The sequence below is a fragment of the Garra rufa genome, chromosome 16 (assembly GCF_049309525.1).
Source record: "Garra rufa chromosome 16, GarRuf1.0, whole genome shotgun sequence".
In the NCBI taxonomy this organism is placed as follows: domain Eukaryota; kingdom Metazoa; phylum Chordata; class Actinopteri; order Cypriniformes; family Cyprinidae; genus Garra; species Garra rufa.
In genome coordinates this window covers 6586053-6603997 of record NC_133376.1, presented here as the reverse complement: position 1 = coordinate 6603997, position 17945 = coordinate 6586053, and the positions used below count along the sequence as shown (strand labels likewise).

At 36.9% G+C, this 17945-nt stretch overlaps 1 protein-coding gene across 2 annotated transcripts in view; it reads right to left on the bottom strand.

Annotated features, from left to right (window-relative positions):
* The window catches only part of kdm2ab (lysine (K)-specific demethylase 2Ab), a 29845-nt gene that overhangs the window by 9409 nt on the left and 2491 nt on the right, over nucleotides 1-17945 (bottom strand). Inside the window, exons 3-19 of one of the 2 annotated variants that reach the window (XM_073820446.1) lie at nucleotides 16078-16216; nucleotides 15782-15860; nucleotides 15645-15691; nucleotides 15376-15554; nucleotides 14161-14267; nucleotides 13951-14044; nucleotides 8054-8207; nucleotides 7839-7954; nucleotides 7636-7762; nucleotides 7281-7546; nucleotides 7110-7187; nucleotides 6423-6689; nucleotides 5295-5426; nucleotides 4709-4789; nucleotides 4300-4554; nucleotides 2878-2910; nucleotides 1815-2737 (exon numbers count right to left, since the gene is read on the bottom strand). In XM_073820446.1, coding sequence (XP_073676547.1) covers nucleotides 1815-2737; nucleotides 2878-2910; nucleotides 4300-4554; nucleotides 4709-4789; nucleotides 5295-5426; nucleotides 6423-6689; nucleotides 7110-7187; nucleotides 7281-7546; nucleotides 7636-7762; nucleotides 7839-7954; nucleotides 8054-8207; nucleotides 13951-14044; nucleotides 14161-14267; nucleotides 15376-15554; nucleotides 15645-15691; nucleotides 15782-15860; nucleotides 16078-16216 — 3077 coding nt within the window. The remainder of the gene's footprint in view (nucleotides 1-1814; nucleotides 2738-2877; nucleotides 2911-4299; nucleotides 4555-4708; nucleotides 4790-5294; nucleotides 5427-6422; nucleotides 6690-7109; nucleotides 7188-7280; nucleotides 7547-7635; nucleotides 7763-7838; nucleotides 7955-8053; nucleotides 8208-13950; nucleotides 14045-14160; nucleotides 14268-15375; nucleotides 15555-15644; nucleotides 15692-15781; nucleotides 15861-16077; nucleotides 16217-17945) is intronic. The other variant, XM_073820447.1, reaches the window with a different exon arrangement.

Below are 17945 nucleotides of genomic sequence, written 5' to 3'. Positions count from 1 at the left end.
AGAAACATCCACCTATTGCATTATAAAGCTTGAAGGAGCCAGAAAAAGTTTGATCAATATAAATCCGATTGCATTCATCTGAAGGAACAAAGTCACACAGGTGCATCTCAATAAATTAAGAATGTTGTGAAAAATGTATTTCAGTAATTCAACTCAAATCGTGAACTCGTGTATTAAATAAATTAATGCACACAGACTGAAGTAGTTCAAGTCTTGGTTTCTTTTAAAGGAGAACTCCGGTGTGATATTGACCTAAAGTGTATTGAATCATGATACCGAGTGTGAACGTACCTTGCATATTTCATCTCGGTTTGTGTCCAGCTGTCCGAAATCTGGGGTCAGTTAGCCGATGCTCACAACAGGTTGTCAATGAAAGTCAATCGGGCATCGAAGGAGCCATGTAAATAAATCACTGTTTTACGCCATTTACGAGGCACAAAGTAGCTCCGCACTTCATCTGTAGACTTCCTAGGGCCCTGACATTTAAAACGAGACATTGAGAACTCAGAAAAAGCACCGGTAGTTTATTTACAAGAAGATTTATACAGACAGTACCTGGGAAAGAAAATCCGGTAGCCGCCATCCTGAACTTAGTCACGATAAATCGAGTGTCGAGCACCAATGAATTTATCAGGTTATCAACGTATCAGGTTGTAGTTTCCTTCGTGCTCGACACTCGACGTATCGTGACTACATTTAAGATGGCGGCGACTGCTCTGTTCCTGGTGGAAGATGTCTGTATAAATCTTCTTGTAAATAAACTACCGGTGCTTTTTCTGAGTTCTCAATGTCTCGTTTTAAATGTCAGGGCCCTAGGAAGTCTACCGATGAAGTGTGGAGCTACTTTGTGCCTCGTAAATGGGGTAAAACAGTGATTTATGTACATGGCTTTTCCGATGCCCTGTTCACTCTCATAGACAGCCTGTTGTGAGCATCGGCTAACTGACCCCAGATTTCGGACTGCTGGACACAAACCGAGATGAAATATGCAAGGTACGTTCACACTCGGTATCATGATTCAATACACTTTAGGTCAATATCACACCGGAGTTCTCCTTTAATTGTGATGATTCAGCTCACATTTAACAAAAACCCATCTCAACAAATTAGAATATGGTGACATGCCAATCAGCTAATCAACTCAAAACACCTCATGGGAAGACTGCTGATCTGACAGTTGTCCAGAAGACAATCACTGACACCCTTCACAAGGAGGGCAAGCCACAAACATTCACTGCTGGCTGTTCACAGAGTGCTGTATCCAAGCATGTTAACAGAAATGAGCGGAAGACCAACCAACCGAGAGAACTGCAGCCTTGATAGTGAATTGGTGGGTTTTTGTTAAATGTGAGCCAAATCATCACAATTAAAAGAACCAAAGACTTAAACTACTTCAGTCCGTGTGCAGTGAATTCATTTAATATAAGAGTTTCACAATTTGAGTTGAATTACTGAAATAAATGAACTTTTCCACGACATTCTAATTTATTGAGCAAATTTATATGCACCTGTATACACCTAGGATGCCTTGAGAGTAAATAATGAGCTAATTTTAATTTTTAGGTGAACCATCCCTTTAATTAATCAATCAATCAATCAATCAATCAATCAATCATTATAATAAATTTTCCCAAAGTCAAGCAGCCCTACAAATACACTATTTACATGGAGTACAGTGTTGCTACCCACATACAGCATTTCCCATCAGTCAGTTATGATGTTTGTTTCGGTTAGTACACCATTTCAGAAATAAATCTCCCTATGTAGACAGTAAACAACTAGAACAGGCAAATGAGTATTAATCGTGTACTCACCATTTGTACCAACTCTTGCAAACAGCCATGCAGACGCACAGCTCTGCACGAGTCAAGTAGCGGAACACGGACACCCAAACCTCTCTCTCCAGCCCGGCTCGCTCCCTCCGTTCTGCTCCGCTGAGGGCCCGCAAGGTAGAACTGGGACAGGAGTCGGAGGACTTCGCCCTTTCCGACCGAGTCTTTTTCCCAATTCTCTCTCGAGTCAGGCGGTGAGGAGAATCTTTGAAGTTTGATCTGAGACTCCGCACCATGTGTGAGTGTTTGGACGCGCTTCGGGTCAGAGTGTGTGGTGATGATGAAGAAAGAGCATGTGATTTGTTTACGTGCAATCTGTCCGCAGGTGAATGAGTACCGTCTGAACGAGGGGTGCCATTCCGCAGCGGGGGACGGAGCAGGGCTTTGTGGTTTTGGGGAAGGCTTCTGGAAGACAAGTTGGCTTCCAGTTTGGGAACAATGGAGCTAGGATCACGCCTACCCCTCGACGGCTGTAACGTCACTGTGACGCAGGACCCCTGGCCTCTGACGTCGTCACTTAGCACCACAGAAGTGTCAGATGGAGTGGGCTCTCCGCCCTCACTGCTCCCCTCGCTCTCTCCGTTTCGATGACTTTCTCCGTTCTCGTCTTCACCAGTTTTTACCCCTCGTCTCTGCGGACGGTTCTCTTTCCCATTATACTGTCCGTTCTCTTTTCTCTCTTCCTGTTCTTCCTCCACAGAGTCCTCTCTTTCACCTTCCGACTCCATTCTTTCTCTCAGACCTCCTCCTCGGCCACCGCCTCGGAGTCGTACCCCTCTTCCGCGACAAGAGGACATCCCTCGACCGCGGGAAACGCTCCGTACGGGTGCCGCTCTGACTACGCCTCCTCTCTCCAGACTCCGCTGACGCAGGAGCTTTGGAGAAAGAGAGACAGACGAACGGGTCTGAGAGACAGACAGAAATAGAGAGAACGAAAGCACAGCCGAGAGCGACAGAGAGAGAGAGCGTGTGTGAGAATGGCGAGAGCAGGATTACAGATGCGCTGCGATGAGGGAAGCAGATGTTATAGGCTCAAAACACTTACCGACTGGAGGATTTTGTTCCTTTCTAATTTTATCTGTAAAAGAAAATAGGAAATTAGACATGTGGCATTACATGATTTTGACAATCATCATCATCATGCCCGATTCACACTGCAACTTATTTCTATCTGACTATGGGCCTTGAATGTGTCAGTTGCGTTGCTGTCTATGCAGGATCAGAAAGTTGTCAGAATGCATAAAAAGTACCTTAATTTGTTTTGAAGATGAACAAGGGCTTGGTTTGAAATGACATTTGGGTGAGTAATTAATGACAATTTTCACTTTTGGGTGAACTATAACCCTTTAAGACAAGATGGGGAACATCAAACCAACTGAATAAGTAACATTCAAAGGTTTGGGGTCAGTATCTTCAACTTCTGACTATAAAGGTTGTCATAAACATGCGGTGTCATGCATGCTGTCATAAACAAACGTAAATGTAATGAATGGAAAGCAAAATTATACCTGTAAAACATGTTTTCACGATACCAAAATTTTGACTTCAGTACGATACGAAACAAAGACACAAATGAAATAAATAGGGTCCTTTTGAAATCCACATTATTTCTTCCCAAGTTCTGTTTTAATTTTTCTAGATTAATTTTTTCCATTTAAATTTTCTAGACTTGGTTACAATAAAAAAAATCAATAATAAAAAAAATATGTCTAATAAATTGAAATAATAAAACTTTATTAAAAGTTACATTAAGGCCCTATGAAATAATAATAATTATTATTATTATTATTATTTCATTATTATTTATAAATTTATAATCAAAAGCATGTCTAATAAACTTAAGATATTTCTAAAGAATTCATATAATATTTCTTTTTTCAGAAACAGTTGTGCATTTACAATTTTCTGGTAAATTTTTTTTAGTAAATATTCCTTTCCTTCCCTTATTAGTAGTAGCAGCACTATCATTACATTAAGTAACATTTCTGTCAAGTTAAACTGAACTTTATTTTGATGGGTTGCAGTGAAGACCTTTACGTTTCTGTTTGTGTAAGCTATGACAATGGTTTTTCTCAAAAGTAACGGTAAAATGCTCATGAAGTGACTCTCAGAGCAGTTCTGGAGATAATGTTTATATTCATGTACTCATATATTGAGGTGGCAGACACTGAAAACACCACCTAGCATCACGTGCACTTCAGTGTAGTAAATGAAACCACACATCTGTGCCATTCATTCACACAGAGACATGCAGACATTTATATTTATATTTCCATGATATTCCGCGTTATACAGTACATTTTGTTTGATTCCATCAATGTTTTTACTCAGGAATGTTGGTTCTTAAAATGCATTCTTAAAGTACCTGCACTAGTAAAATACGGAATTGTACCGTTTTTAAAATCAGGGTATCGTGATACCTTTTAAGTACTTATATATATATTGTGCAACACTAGTGCATACTTACCCTTTTCCTGAGCTGTAACTCCAGTGCTCCTGCTCTCCTCCTGTTCTGCTGATGCTGCAGCAGGAGTCTCTGGGAAGGGGGCGGCTGCCGTCTAGAGCGGGTCAGAGGCAGGGATGAGGGGGAGAGGGGCGGACGACCTCTGCGCCCTATACGCACCCCAATCCCCTCTCTGTATGCCCGCTTAGCCGGAGGACCAGACAAGCGACTGCCGTTGGACATGCTGCTGTCTGTCTCCTCCTCACTACTACTGGAAGACTTCAGGGAGGAGAATAAAAAAACATTACATAATCATTATCAAATTAGTCTTCAGATCCAATTACCATCTGAGCTCTGAGTCAAGCAAAGGCCTGTCTAAACAGGATGACTTGTTGCATTTGAAAGACAGATTTGCCAAAAGCAAAAAGCATACCTCTGTTTTCTTGCCCTGGACACATTTTGGACATTCCCAACAACTGGGAAGGTCCTTATTGATAATACCCTCACCAGGCACCTGGAATATACACATGTGGCATTAACATAGCAGTACATATGTGACTCTGGAACACAAAACCAGTCATAAGTAGCACAGGTATATTTGTAGCAATAGCCAACAATACATTGTATGGGTCAAAATTTTAAATATTACTATTAAGCCAGAAATTATTAGAATATTAAGTAAAGATCATGTTCCATGAAGATACTTAGTAAATTTTCTACCGTAAATATCAAAGCTTAATTTTTGCTTAGTAATATGCACTGCTCAGAATTTCATTTGGACAACTTTAAAGGCGATTTTCTCAATATTTAGATTTTTTTGCACCCTTAGATTCCAGATTTTCAAATAGTCCTATCTCAGCCAGATATTGTCTTATCCTAACACACCATACATCAATATAAAGCTTATTTATTTAGCTTTAGGAGATTTAATTGGCCCTTACAAATGATTTTGCAGTTCAGTGTCACATATAAGAGCTACTTCCATACAAGCAAGATGTGGGACAGACATGTACATATACCTTTATACATTCTGGATGAACAATCTGAGCGCATTCAGAGCATTCCATGAGCTTTTGGACGGACTCTGAGTCTTCAGGCTCTTGATAGCCTTCCTTACATATGGCACATACTGCAGTAAGAGGTAGCGCCGGCTGGAAACACAACACAAGTGTGAGATACAACACTCTCTAACATGGTCTACCACACTCTAACAATTTAGATCTTCTTGACAATGCTTTCCCTTTAGACAATATTTATGTCAAATTGTATTCATTTTCATTTACTCCAGAATGAAAATTTCCTGATAATTTAATCAACCCCATGTCATGAGACGTTTATGTCTTTTTTCTTCAGTTGAAAAGAAATTAAGGAAAATTTTAAAAGAAACGGAGGAAAACATTCCATGATTTTTCTTCCATATAGCAGACTTCAATGGGGTTCACTGGGTTGAGGGTCCAATGGTTTCAATGCAGATTCAAAGGGCTCTACATAATCCCAGCCCAGGAATAAGACATTTTATTTAGTGAAACGAGCAGTCTTTTTCTTGGAAAAATAAAAATATATACCTTAACCACAAATGATCGTCTTGCACTAGCTGGACTTAATGCATTAAGTAATCTCGTTGTGCATTAAGGTCAAACGTGACGTAGGTGGAAGTACCAACCCAGTGTTTACAATGCGAAAATGCAAAAAAAAGTCATCACAGAAGAGGTAAAACAACAATGTTGGACAATTTTGAACCAGAGTATACAGACCTAACCATGTGTGACATTTCCAATGTAATTATGTAATGCATGAAATCGAGCAATTGTGGTTCAAAAGCATATCAATTCGAATTTTTTTTTAAGAAAATGACTGATTGTTTCACTAGATGAGACCCTTATTCCTCGGCTGGGATCGTGTAGAACCATTTGAAGCTTTACATCTGCAGTCTGGACCTTCAACCCATTGATCCCCATTAAAGTTCTCTATATGGAGAAAAATTCTAGAAGGTTTCTCAAAAACAACTCAAAAACACACTTTCCACTGAAGAAAAAAAAAAATCTTGGATGACATGGGGCGAGTAAATTATCAGGAAATTTTCATTCTGGTAGCGTAAATGTAATGGACAAAACTTCAACCAAATGAACAAAGTAACAGATACTCACTGCAAGACACTGACGGAGAACACAGCTCTTCTTGAGTCTGCCTGGTCCTCCAAACTTCCTCATGTCTCTACAGTAGTTGCAGTCGCCGCACTCTTTGCGCAAACAGGCCTCACAGCGTTTGCAGCGCACACGTCTGCGTCTCAGAGCCGAGATGGAAGACGACGGCTTCACAGGCCGAGGAACCGGCGGCAAAATGGGGGCTGAACCGGGAGTGCGCGGGCGGTACAGCAGAGCCAGAGGAGCCGGCGGTGGCTGATACCACGAGGGCTGCAGACAGAAATCGGACACATTTTCATTTGAACTCACATTGGGACACGTTTGTAGCAATAGCCAAAAATACACTGTATGCCAAAAATCACTAGGATACTAAGATTATACACCATTAAGATATTCTGTAAATTTCCTACTGCGAATATATCAAAACTTTATTTTTGATTAGTAATATGCATTCCTAAGAACTTCATTTTGACAAATTTAAAGGTGATTTTCTTTCAGTATTTTGATTTCTTTGCACTCTCGGATTCCAGATTTTTTAAATGGTTATATCCTAACAAACCATAAATCAATAGAAAGCTTAATTATTTAGCTTTCAGATGAGGTTCACATCTCAATTTTGAAAAACTGACACTTATAACTGGTTTTGTGGTCCATTTGTGTTGTGAGGACTGTGATCAGTGCACAACCTACCCTTTTGGGCCATTTGACGATTGGTTTTCCAGTGTAAGACAATTTGGGGTTATCATTAGCATGTTCCTCTAGCAGCTTCTGTTGGGACATGAAAAAAAGAGGAAAATTCAATGAGCTTATATTTAATAAAACAACTGCATTTCTATGGCCACATGGCATTTAAGTTCGCACCCGTATGTCACTGAGCAGTGCTGGGGCGTTTCTGATGCCTGATGGAACACATTTCTTGTGTGCTGGCAATTCCTCCAACTTGTGCACTAATTCCCAAAGCCCTTCCAGCTCAAAGGGTGTCAGGTGAACCTTCACCCCTGGACGAGCAGGAGATGCTGCCTCGTCCTCCGACTCCTCCTTCACCGCCATTTCCTCCTCTTCTTTCTCCACCTTTCCTGCATGATCATCAAGTCCTCCTTGTTTAATCACATCTTCCTTCTTCAGCCCTGTAAAGCGCAAAACAGTCATCCCCATGTATTTATAGTTATACTGATGTGTTCATTTATAAAATTTATTAAAAAGGTTGTGCACTGACCAATGCCAAGTGAGTGCTTCTGGAAGTCAGGTGTGAGGTGAGACACGTTGGTCAGACAGTACAAGTAACGCTCCAAAACATACCAGCACATCTCAAAGTAGAAAGGGTAGCGAAACTTAGCAGGGACCTGCAGAGAAACAGAGACAGTCAGAAAAATTTCACAAAGAGGGATCGAAGGAATAATCAAGAGTTTGAGCGCTCACCCGTGTGCGGTCCTCAATGTTGTAAATGTTGAGCTGCATGGGAATGTTAAAGCTGTGCAGAAAGTTTCCCCCAAACACCAGAGTATCCATTGGAGTGTAAACTGCATGAATCCACCCTACACACACACACAAACAGAGAGACAGACACAATGGTTTGGTCCAAGAAAGGCTGTGAGAAATCTACCTGAAGCGTTAAGCGGGGTAAGCATGTGTACCTGAGGGGATCATGAATGTGTAGCCTTGCTTGAGTTCGATCCGTTGGCACATCGTGGCTTTATCACCCAGAAAGATGTCACCCTGTTTCCCTGACAACACCCAGTTCTCATAGAGCTCCAGGTTCTGAGGTGTGGGCGGGATCAGCCAGAACACCTGAGATCATTCACCACAACAAGGTCAGTAGGGATAGGCACTTATTAAACACCAGACGAGTTGAATAACACGCGTTTATAAATGCCACGATTATGGAGAACAAGAAGATTTGAGAAGGTGAGGCTGATCCGACAGCAATTAGTCTGAAAAAGATGATGATTCTCGAATATTTAATGGCTTAAAGTACTAAGATACACAAATGGATTTTTTTTAAAGAAATTAATACTTATTCAGCAAGGACACATTAAATTGACCAAAACTGACTGAAAAGACATTTATAATGTTACAAAGATTTGTTACAAAAAAAAAAAAGCTATGTATCAACAAATCATATAAAATGTGCTGCTCGCTGTTTCTACAAAAATATGGAGTAGCAAAAAATGTTTATTATTGATAATCAGAAATGTTTCTTGAGCAGCCAAACCGCATATTAGAGTGATTTTGAAGGATCATGTGACACTGAAGACTGGAGTAATGATGCTGAAAATTCAGCTTTGTATCACAGGAAGAAATTACATTTTATATACTGAAATAGAAAACAGTTATTTTAAGTTTTTGCTGTACTTTGGATTAAATAAATGCAGGCTTTGTTGGCTGGTAGTGTATACTTCAGAAATAGTAATGGTAGTATGATAGCAAGCTATTCCAAAACTACACTAATGTTCAGAAGTTTTTTGTATTTTTATTTGATCAAAAATACTATAAAAAGAGTTATATTATGAAATATCATTACAATTAAAAATAACTGTTTTCTATTTGAATATATTTTCAAATGTAATTTATTCCTGTGATACAAAGTTGAATTTTCAGCATCATTACTCCAGTCTTCAGTCTACTTCATCCTCCTTCAGAAATCATTTTTCAGCTTTCCATGATGAATAGAAAGTTCATAAAAACGGAATTTATCTGAATTAGAAATTTTTCACAACATCATAAATGTTTTTATTATCACTTGTAATTAATTTATATATATATATATATATATATATATACACACATACATGGGCGACATTAGGGGGGGGCAAGGGGGGGCAGTTGCCCCCCCTGTGGTTAGTCATGGAATCCTCGACAGCCCCGCTGCAACTGCTTTAGCCAAGCTTAGGCTCGGTTGTACTTGGGAACTAGACGGTGCTATATAACCCTCAAACGAAAGCAAAGCAATTGAAGATCTGGCAAACTATCAAACGTGTTTTTGCAGCGTTGAGCAATGTAACCAATCACAGACATATCTGTTGTTTCCGAACAATTAGAAACACTTGTCAGAATTCACTCACTGCTGAAAGCGCCTGATCGGCTTTTGTTAAGTGCCGTTTTGTGCGCTCGTGAATCATCTTATGAGTGTAGACGCGATGTAAATAAAATATTAATTGTGTAGTTTAGAGAGCTTTATTAATTATAACGGAATTTTGTGAGATCTCTATGAACTTTTAGTGATAATAAGGGGAGCGTGCTTTGCACTTTCCAGGCTATAATCCATTTAGAATTTGTATGAAACTTTCGTTTTTCGGCACATGCAAGCTGATATGTTTTGGGAGTGACATTTGCATATTTACGCTGGGTTTATTCTCGAAATAACGGTGAAGCAATAGACGGGATAAAAATATATTTTCCCCTTCTCCCAAAACAACTTACTGTTTCAGCTATAAAATAGTTCAGTTTTGTATGTAATGGCAAAATGTTTATATTTAGTTTCGTTTTTTATTTAGCTAATTTAGAAAAATGCTTGGAGTATTTTTTATTCGTTAAATATATATATATATATATATTTACCGAACAGCGCCCAGCGGAAGACTGATCATAGTCTGTTTGATCAGTTTGCCTTCTCAAATCATCACGACTTGCCTAAAATGAAATCTATAGATATAAAACAGTTCAAGTATAAAACAATCAGGGATGTGATTTTTCCGGATTAATCCGGAATTCCGGATTTTTCGACCTGAAAATGTGACCTATGTCACGTATTTGCGACTGTTCGCAAATGGCGGATGGCGAAGTATGATTCTGGACCGCAAGATGCGTCCATGCGGACCGTGAAAGCTTTTGACATAATTATAATTAAAAAAAAAAAATGCCAAACGCTATTTCTAATAAATACATAAATGTATAAAATATATAAATACATTTATATCAAGCACACTAGGATCTTCCGTGCAGTGAGGAGAGGAGAGATCGGCAGACAGATGTAGCTTTCAGTGAGTGAAAAACGTTGATGGAAAATGCATTATTTTGGGGTTACAGTACGTCGCAAAATATTGTAAATATATCTTTTTATACTGTATTTTTATACATATTTATATTTTAAACCACGACGGTGAGACAATGGAAATCACACAAGCAACGTGAAAACTGCATTAAAGTGAAAGTAAAAACAGCGCTTTCAGCATCTAATGTGCACATTCTCTAAGAGACAATGATAGACGAATATACTTCATATGCTGATGTTAATTTACTTCCCTAATATTTCTCTTCTGCAAAATAAAAAGAAACGTATTTTGTGTAGGCTAAGGGTTTTTGAAAGTCAGTTCTTGAAATAAAGCTCTTCATTTTTATTGATGACTGTAGTGTTATAGGGGTTAAGAAAGACTTAATTATTTCAGGCTGTCTTAAATGTGGGGACTAAAAGGCAAGAATTGCGATGGAACTTTATAAGGTTATCCATTGAATAAATATGAGCGCTGCGCGTTTCAAAGTCAGCTGCGGCGCTGCTTTGTGTATCATTCTGATAGCGCCTCCTGCTGGAAGAGAATGATCTGACATTTTTAATCAGCTCGTACGTCTGCTATTGTCAAAAAGACCAATGTAAACAAATCAGTCCATGGTTTTAAGCACCAAACACGTAGAGTTGTAAATGTTATCTGATGGATCGACAAGATCATGTGTTATACAAATTTAAACAATTAAGGCAATAAAATATATGTTAATTAATATAATACTTGATTGACAATAATTGTTTCAATTAATATAAGAATTGATACTTTTGACTCTTGAAGGCTGGAATGTAAATTTTATAATTTAAGAAATCTTTTTTGTTTTGTGAAATCTGCATCTCATTTTAATAATTTATTTATTAATTAAATTTTGTTCAGGTCTTTAAAAAAGTATTTAAATGTGTAGAATTTAAGATAAAAAACAAAACAAAACATAAATAGTTTTTTTATATATAATTGTCTGGACCTCGGCTGGTGCGTAGGGTTCATTACTGGACCTCGAGCTGTTTTAGTTGAAGACCCCTGGATTAGATTATCGATTTTGAGTGATTTTCTACAATGGCAGGATGTTTAAGCTGCATTAACATTAACTTACTTGTATTTGCTAGCTATTAGGGATGCTCATTTTATTTTTGTTTTTTTTGTCTTAGTATATTTTCCTGCTTTTTTGTCCTTAGCCAATCACATGCCTGAACAATGGTAGTTTAAACGTTACAGATAAATGTGCGCTATAGTTTGTGCAGAAAGTGGAAGCTAAAGCTTGCAGGACATCGAGGCACCAGCGCGATCACTTGCATTTTTTTCATTGGAAGCAATTTAAAATTATCTGTCATTTTTGCTCACAAAGTACGAGTAATACATCGAAAAAAACGTTACAGCATTTTTATAAAATAAAGAAAACTAAAATTATGTGCTTTCTGCCGTCTGGTTCTTGAACAGGAGTGCTTAACAAAATGAAGCGAATTGCATGCCTCACATACATAATAAATACATTTATAGAAAGCTTTAAATTATTACTTAACGAAATAAAACAAATCAAAAGCACAAACTCTTTCATGTAATCCATAAAGATGAATTTCTCTCTAAAGGCGCATCCAAAAAGGAGATTGCGAGTCAGGATCTTTGCGACACTGACTCAGAATACACAAATTAATTAATAAATAATTCATTTATGTCCTTACTCTTTCCTCGACGCATTCATTGTTATTTATTTTTGCCGGTGCTTGGGGCGAGTTTTAGCCTATTATGTGCGCTTGAACGCGGATTCAGCTGCGCTAAAGCACACTAAATGGTGTCTGAGTCGGTCTCAAAAGTGAAAGCGAAAGTGAAGTTTCGTGTTGTTTCCACCAGCGCGGCATTTTTTTTCTTCACCATAATTGATGGATGTCTAAATTATGAAAATAAGGAGAAGCCTAAAACAGGCCCGATGCCGGCCCGGGTCTGAACTATGACGTGAAAATTGGCCCGAAGCCGTAGCCCTGGGGTGTAAAAAAAAAAGTCAGGGCCCATCGGCCCGGGCTGAAATGCAGCGCTTTAATTGACTGCTTTGATGTGCTGCAATACCGTAGTTTTTTTTTTTTTTAATGCTTACATCTGATTTTTTTTCTTGCCCCCCCTGACTCAAGAGTCAAATGTCGCCCATGTACACATACATATACATATACATATACATATACATATATATATATATATATATATATATACATATACATATATATATATATATATATATATATATATATATATATATATATATATATACACATATACACACACACACATATATATGTATATATATTACACACACACACATATATATATACACACACATATATGTGACCCTGGACCACAAAACCAGTCATAAGGTTAAATTTGACAAAACTGAGATTTATACATATATATATGAAAGCTCAATAAATAAGCTTTTTATTGATGTATGGTTTGTTAGGATAGGACAATATTTGACTGAGATACATCTATTTGAAATCAGAAATCTGAGGATGCAAAAAAAAAAATCAAAAAGACTGAGAAAATCCCCTTTAAAGTTGTCCAAATTAGGTTCTTAATGCATATTACAAATCAAAAATTACATTTTGATATGTTTACAGTAGGAATTTTACAAAAAATCTTCATGGAACATGAACTTTACTTAATTTCTTAATGATTTTTGGCATAAAAGAAAAATCAATAATTTTGACCCATGCAATGTATTTTTGGCTATTGCTACAAATATACCCCAGCGACTTAAGACTGGTTTTGTGGTCCAGGGTCACATATATACACACACACACACACACACACACACACACACACACACAATAATAATATAATTTATATATAATTTTTAAATATTTCCATGTTACATGTAATGTTACAAAAGTTTTTTTTTTATTTCAGATAGACACTGATTTGGATCTATTCTTCAAAGAATCCTGAGAAAAACAAAAAAAATTGTATATATTGATAAAAAAAAGTTTCTTGAACAGCAAATCAGCATATTAGAATGATTTCTGAATGATCATATGACACTGAAGACTAAAGTAATGATGAATAAAGTACATTTTAACATATATTCAAATAGAAAACGGTTAAATAGTAAAAACATTTTAAATTTTACTGCTTTTGGTGTATTTTGGATCAAATAAATGCAGGTTTGGTGAGCAGAAGAGACTTCTAACAGACTTGTACAGCATGCACACTACACACAGTATGCATGGTATCCATTGTCTACCCACATATTCAGTACACACTCATGCAATACAGTCATAATAGCTTTCACGACTTATTTAGACTAGACAATGTCAAGACATTTTTAGACTAAACTGGATTAATTTTGCCTAATATTTCCAACAGCACACCATGAATTAGCACTGAATTAAACATGCAACATGTTGAGGTCACACTGAAGCATAATGCTATTTCAAATATTTAGTACTGCATTATGCATACAGTACACAGCATATAAACTAGTATTTCATTCTGAACTTACTTTGTCAGCACACTATATGGTGTTGTAGCTTTAAGACAGCACTCACCTTCTTTCCCCTGAGAATGTGATACCACACTGATGTGCCTCCAAAGTCTATATGGAAATCTGTGAAGCATCCCTCGACACTCATCAGACAATACCTGATAAACACACACAGCTAATATGAACAACCTTCATAAAACAAGTGCTGCTCTAGTGTTTTAACAGAAAAGGTTTAAACTATGTATATGAATGAATAAAAGGAAACACGCCTTACTTCTGTACTTTGGGGTACTGCATGTCTATAATGGCGTTGGTGGAATCTCTCTGTCTTTCCTTAAGATGCCGTGGCCACATGTTGTCCACCCAGTCAATCATATCAACCTTATGAAAGCACAAGCCAACACATAAACTGCTTTGTACATAAAAAGGCATGAATGTTTGTGTAGAGGTCAACCAAAATGTATTTGCTAATAAGACAACCATCAACAATATTCATTAAAATGAGCTTTAAAAATGCCAACGCTACATCTGTTTTTATTGCATCCTATATTAATGACCCTGCAGTGCTGCTTTGATATTTGAATGATTTAATATTTTGAATCATTTAATTGTAAAAAAAACTTATTATTATTATACATTTTTGAAAAGAACGATTTTGTTTTGTAAAGAATTATCTTCTGCTCACCAAGCCTGCATTTATTTGATCCAAAATAAAGCAAAAGCAGTAATATTGTGAAATATTTTTGCTATTAAAAACAACTGCTTACTATTTGAATATAATTTAAAATATAATTTATTCCTGGGATTTCGAAGCTGAATTTTTAACCATCATTACTCCAGTCCTCAGTGTCACATGATCCTTCAGAAAAGATTAGCATTTATCTGAAATAAAAAGCTTTTGTAACATTATACAATTTACAATTTAAAAGCTATAATTAACAAGAGTTAGTCAATTTTATATATATATATATATATATATATATATATATATTATGAATTATGAATACTTTTATTTAGCAAGGACGCTTTAAATTCATTAAAAGTGATATTAAGGACATTTATAATGTTACAAAAGATTTGGGTTTCAGATAAATGCTGTTCTTCTAAACTTTCTATTCATCAAAAATCCTGGAAAAAAATATATACTCAGACATTTTGAACATAATTACAATAAATGTTTTTGAGCAGCAAATCAGAATATTAGAATGATTTCTGAAGGATCATGTGACTGGAGTAATGATGCTTAAAACTCACATTTGAAATCACAGGAATAATTTATATTTTACAATATATTAGACAGAAAATATAAAACAGTTATTTTAAATAGTACACCGTTTCTAAATTTTACTGTTTTTGCTGTACTTTGGATCAAATAAATGCAGGCTTGGTGAGCAGAAGAGACTCCTTTGAAAACATTAAAAAACTTTGTTCAAAAACTTTTGACTGGTAGTGTAGGTATCAGTTGACTAATAACTGCGTTTACACGTACCGACGTAGGTCTCTTGACTAGATTCTCTAGTTTTGTGTGACTGAACTCCAGGCTGATCACATTGTACAGCTTTTCACGTTCAGATGCCGGCGTCTCGTAGTATCTCCTCCACTGCCCCATTGACATCTCAATGCCTTTTTGAGTGGTCACATCCATCACGTCAACCATCCTGCGACTGCCTATCAGAGTAAAGGCACAGGAGGGAATGTTAGCAGGCGTGAGAGTTCAGGGCATGAGAGTGCATGAGGAACAAAAACTTCTGTTCTTACCCACAAACAATTTCACATCACTGACACTGAAGTCTGGGTCAGGCATCCTACAAAAGAAAGACAAGGACAGAGCTGATAAGTTTCAAATGAGCTCAAAGACCACAACTGGCAGACTGGCCTGATAAAATAAGCCATACTTTATGCCAAGACCATCTGCTTTCTTGAAGATAATGGGGTCACGGAGTCCCTCCCGTTGGATGTACTCCAAGGTGAAGTCTGAAGAAAAAACCATACACGGATAACTGTGTTTGAGTTTTTGCAAATACACAAAGCTTTAGAAAAAAAAATGTTTCCAATATTTCACAGGTGGCAGTGGCAAACAAACTCTCAATATGATTTAGCTAGGATAAGAGGAAGCGAAACTCAGCTCATGGAGCTCACCAGAAGTCTAGTAAAGTACAAGGAACTAAACAACATGCAAGAATCAACAAACCTTTCCCATCCATAATTTTGACCAGATCTGAGTTGTATCGGTCACTTTGGAGTTTTTCGTCAATGTCAAAAGACCTTTTCCCTTCGATTTCATCGTCTGAAATGCCATCATCTTGGTAACGCCGTCGCGTGCCAGTCCGCTGAAAACAGAATACAAAGAGTGAGGACAATACTCAGATTAATACAAAAATGCAGAAACATTTCTGCTGAATTTGCATTTATATAGTTGGGCTTTGATAAAACATGTGACCCTGGACCACAAAGCCTTAAAGGATTCGTTCACTTTCAGAACAAATTTACAGATAATGTACTTGCCCCCTTGTCATCCAAGATGTTCATGTCTTTCTTTCTTCTGTCGTGAAGAAATTAGGTTTTTTGAGGAAAACATTTTAGGATTTCTCTCCATATAATGGATATGTATGGTGACCCCAAGTTTGAACTTCCAAAATGCAGTTTAAATGCAGCTTCAAAGAGCTCTAAACGATTCTAGCAGAGGAAGAAGGGTCTTAACTAGTGAAACGATCTGTTATTTTCAGAACAAATGGACAATTTATATACTTTTTAACCTCAAATGCTTGTCTTGCTAGGGTCCAGTTAGGGTATGTCGAAAAATTCCCATCTTGTTGTCATTTTCAACTTTCAAATCGTCCTACAAAGCTGTTTTAGTGTTTTTTTTTTTTTTTTTAAGGGCGCTTGATCTTCTTTGCATGTTCACTTTGTAAACACTGAGTCTGTACTTCTGCAGCAATGTAGGACGATTTTGAAGTTGGGAAGAAAACGAAATGGGAGTTTTTGACATACCCTAACTGTATTGACCCGGATCACACAGACTGTGCATGTGCATCGCAGAGATGAGACTAGACGACCATTTGAGGTTAAAGAGCGTATAAAATATCAATTTGTTTAGAAAATAACCGATCGTTTCATTAGATAAGACCCTTTTTCCTCAGCTGTGATCGTTTAGAGCCCTTTGAAGCCGCATGTAAACTGTATTTTGAAAGTTCAAACTTGGGGGCCCCATACAAATCCATTATATTTAGAGAAATCCTTAAATGTCAAATCAAAAACAAAAAATCTTTACAACTGAAGAAAGAAAGACATGAACATCTTTGATGACAAGTGGGTGAGTACATTATCTGTAAATGTTTGTTCTGAAAGTGAATGAATCCTTTAAGTAGCACAGGTATATTTGCAGCAATATCCAAAAATACATTGTATGAGTCAAACTTATCGATTTTTCTTTTATGCCAAAAATCCTTAGGATATTACATTAAGATCATGTTCCATTAAGATATTTTGTAAAGTTTCTACCATAAATATCAAATTTATTTTTTTATTAGTAATATGCATTACTAAGAACTTCATTTGGACAACTTTAAAGGCGATTTTTCTCAATAATTAGATTTTTCTTGCACCCTCAGATTGCTGATTTTCAAATATAAATATTGTAAATATTGCAAAATATAGTCCTATCCTAACAAACCATACATCAATGGAAAGCTTTTTTATTCAGCTTTCGGATGTATAAATCTTAATTAAAAAAAAAAAAAAAAAAGGTCTCTCGTGACTGTTTTTTTTTTTTTGGTCTAGGATCACATATAATCTTTTACTACAACACACTTTGACTTAAACATTTACAGCCCAATGGTAAACTCACACAAATTCAGTCATGTTTTCATAAAACAAATTTCAGCTCAGAGCGTTTTTATGATGCGTCATAAACAATGCCACCGAACGAAGCTGATTATTGCTGTTGAAAATGGTCAATTACTGTCATGTTTTGGGCTGCACTAACAATTGGAGAAGGAGAAGAGGAGAAGACTGCAAAAAAAAACTGTCTGAGGAACAAAAGACATTTGTGGTTGGCCA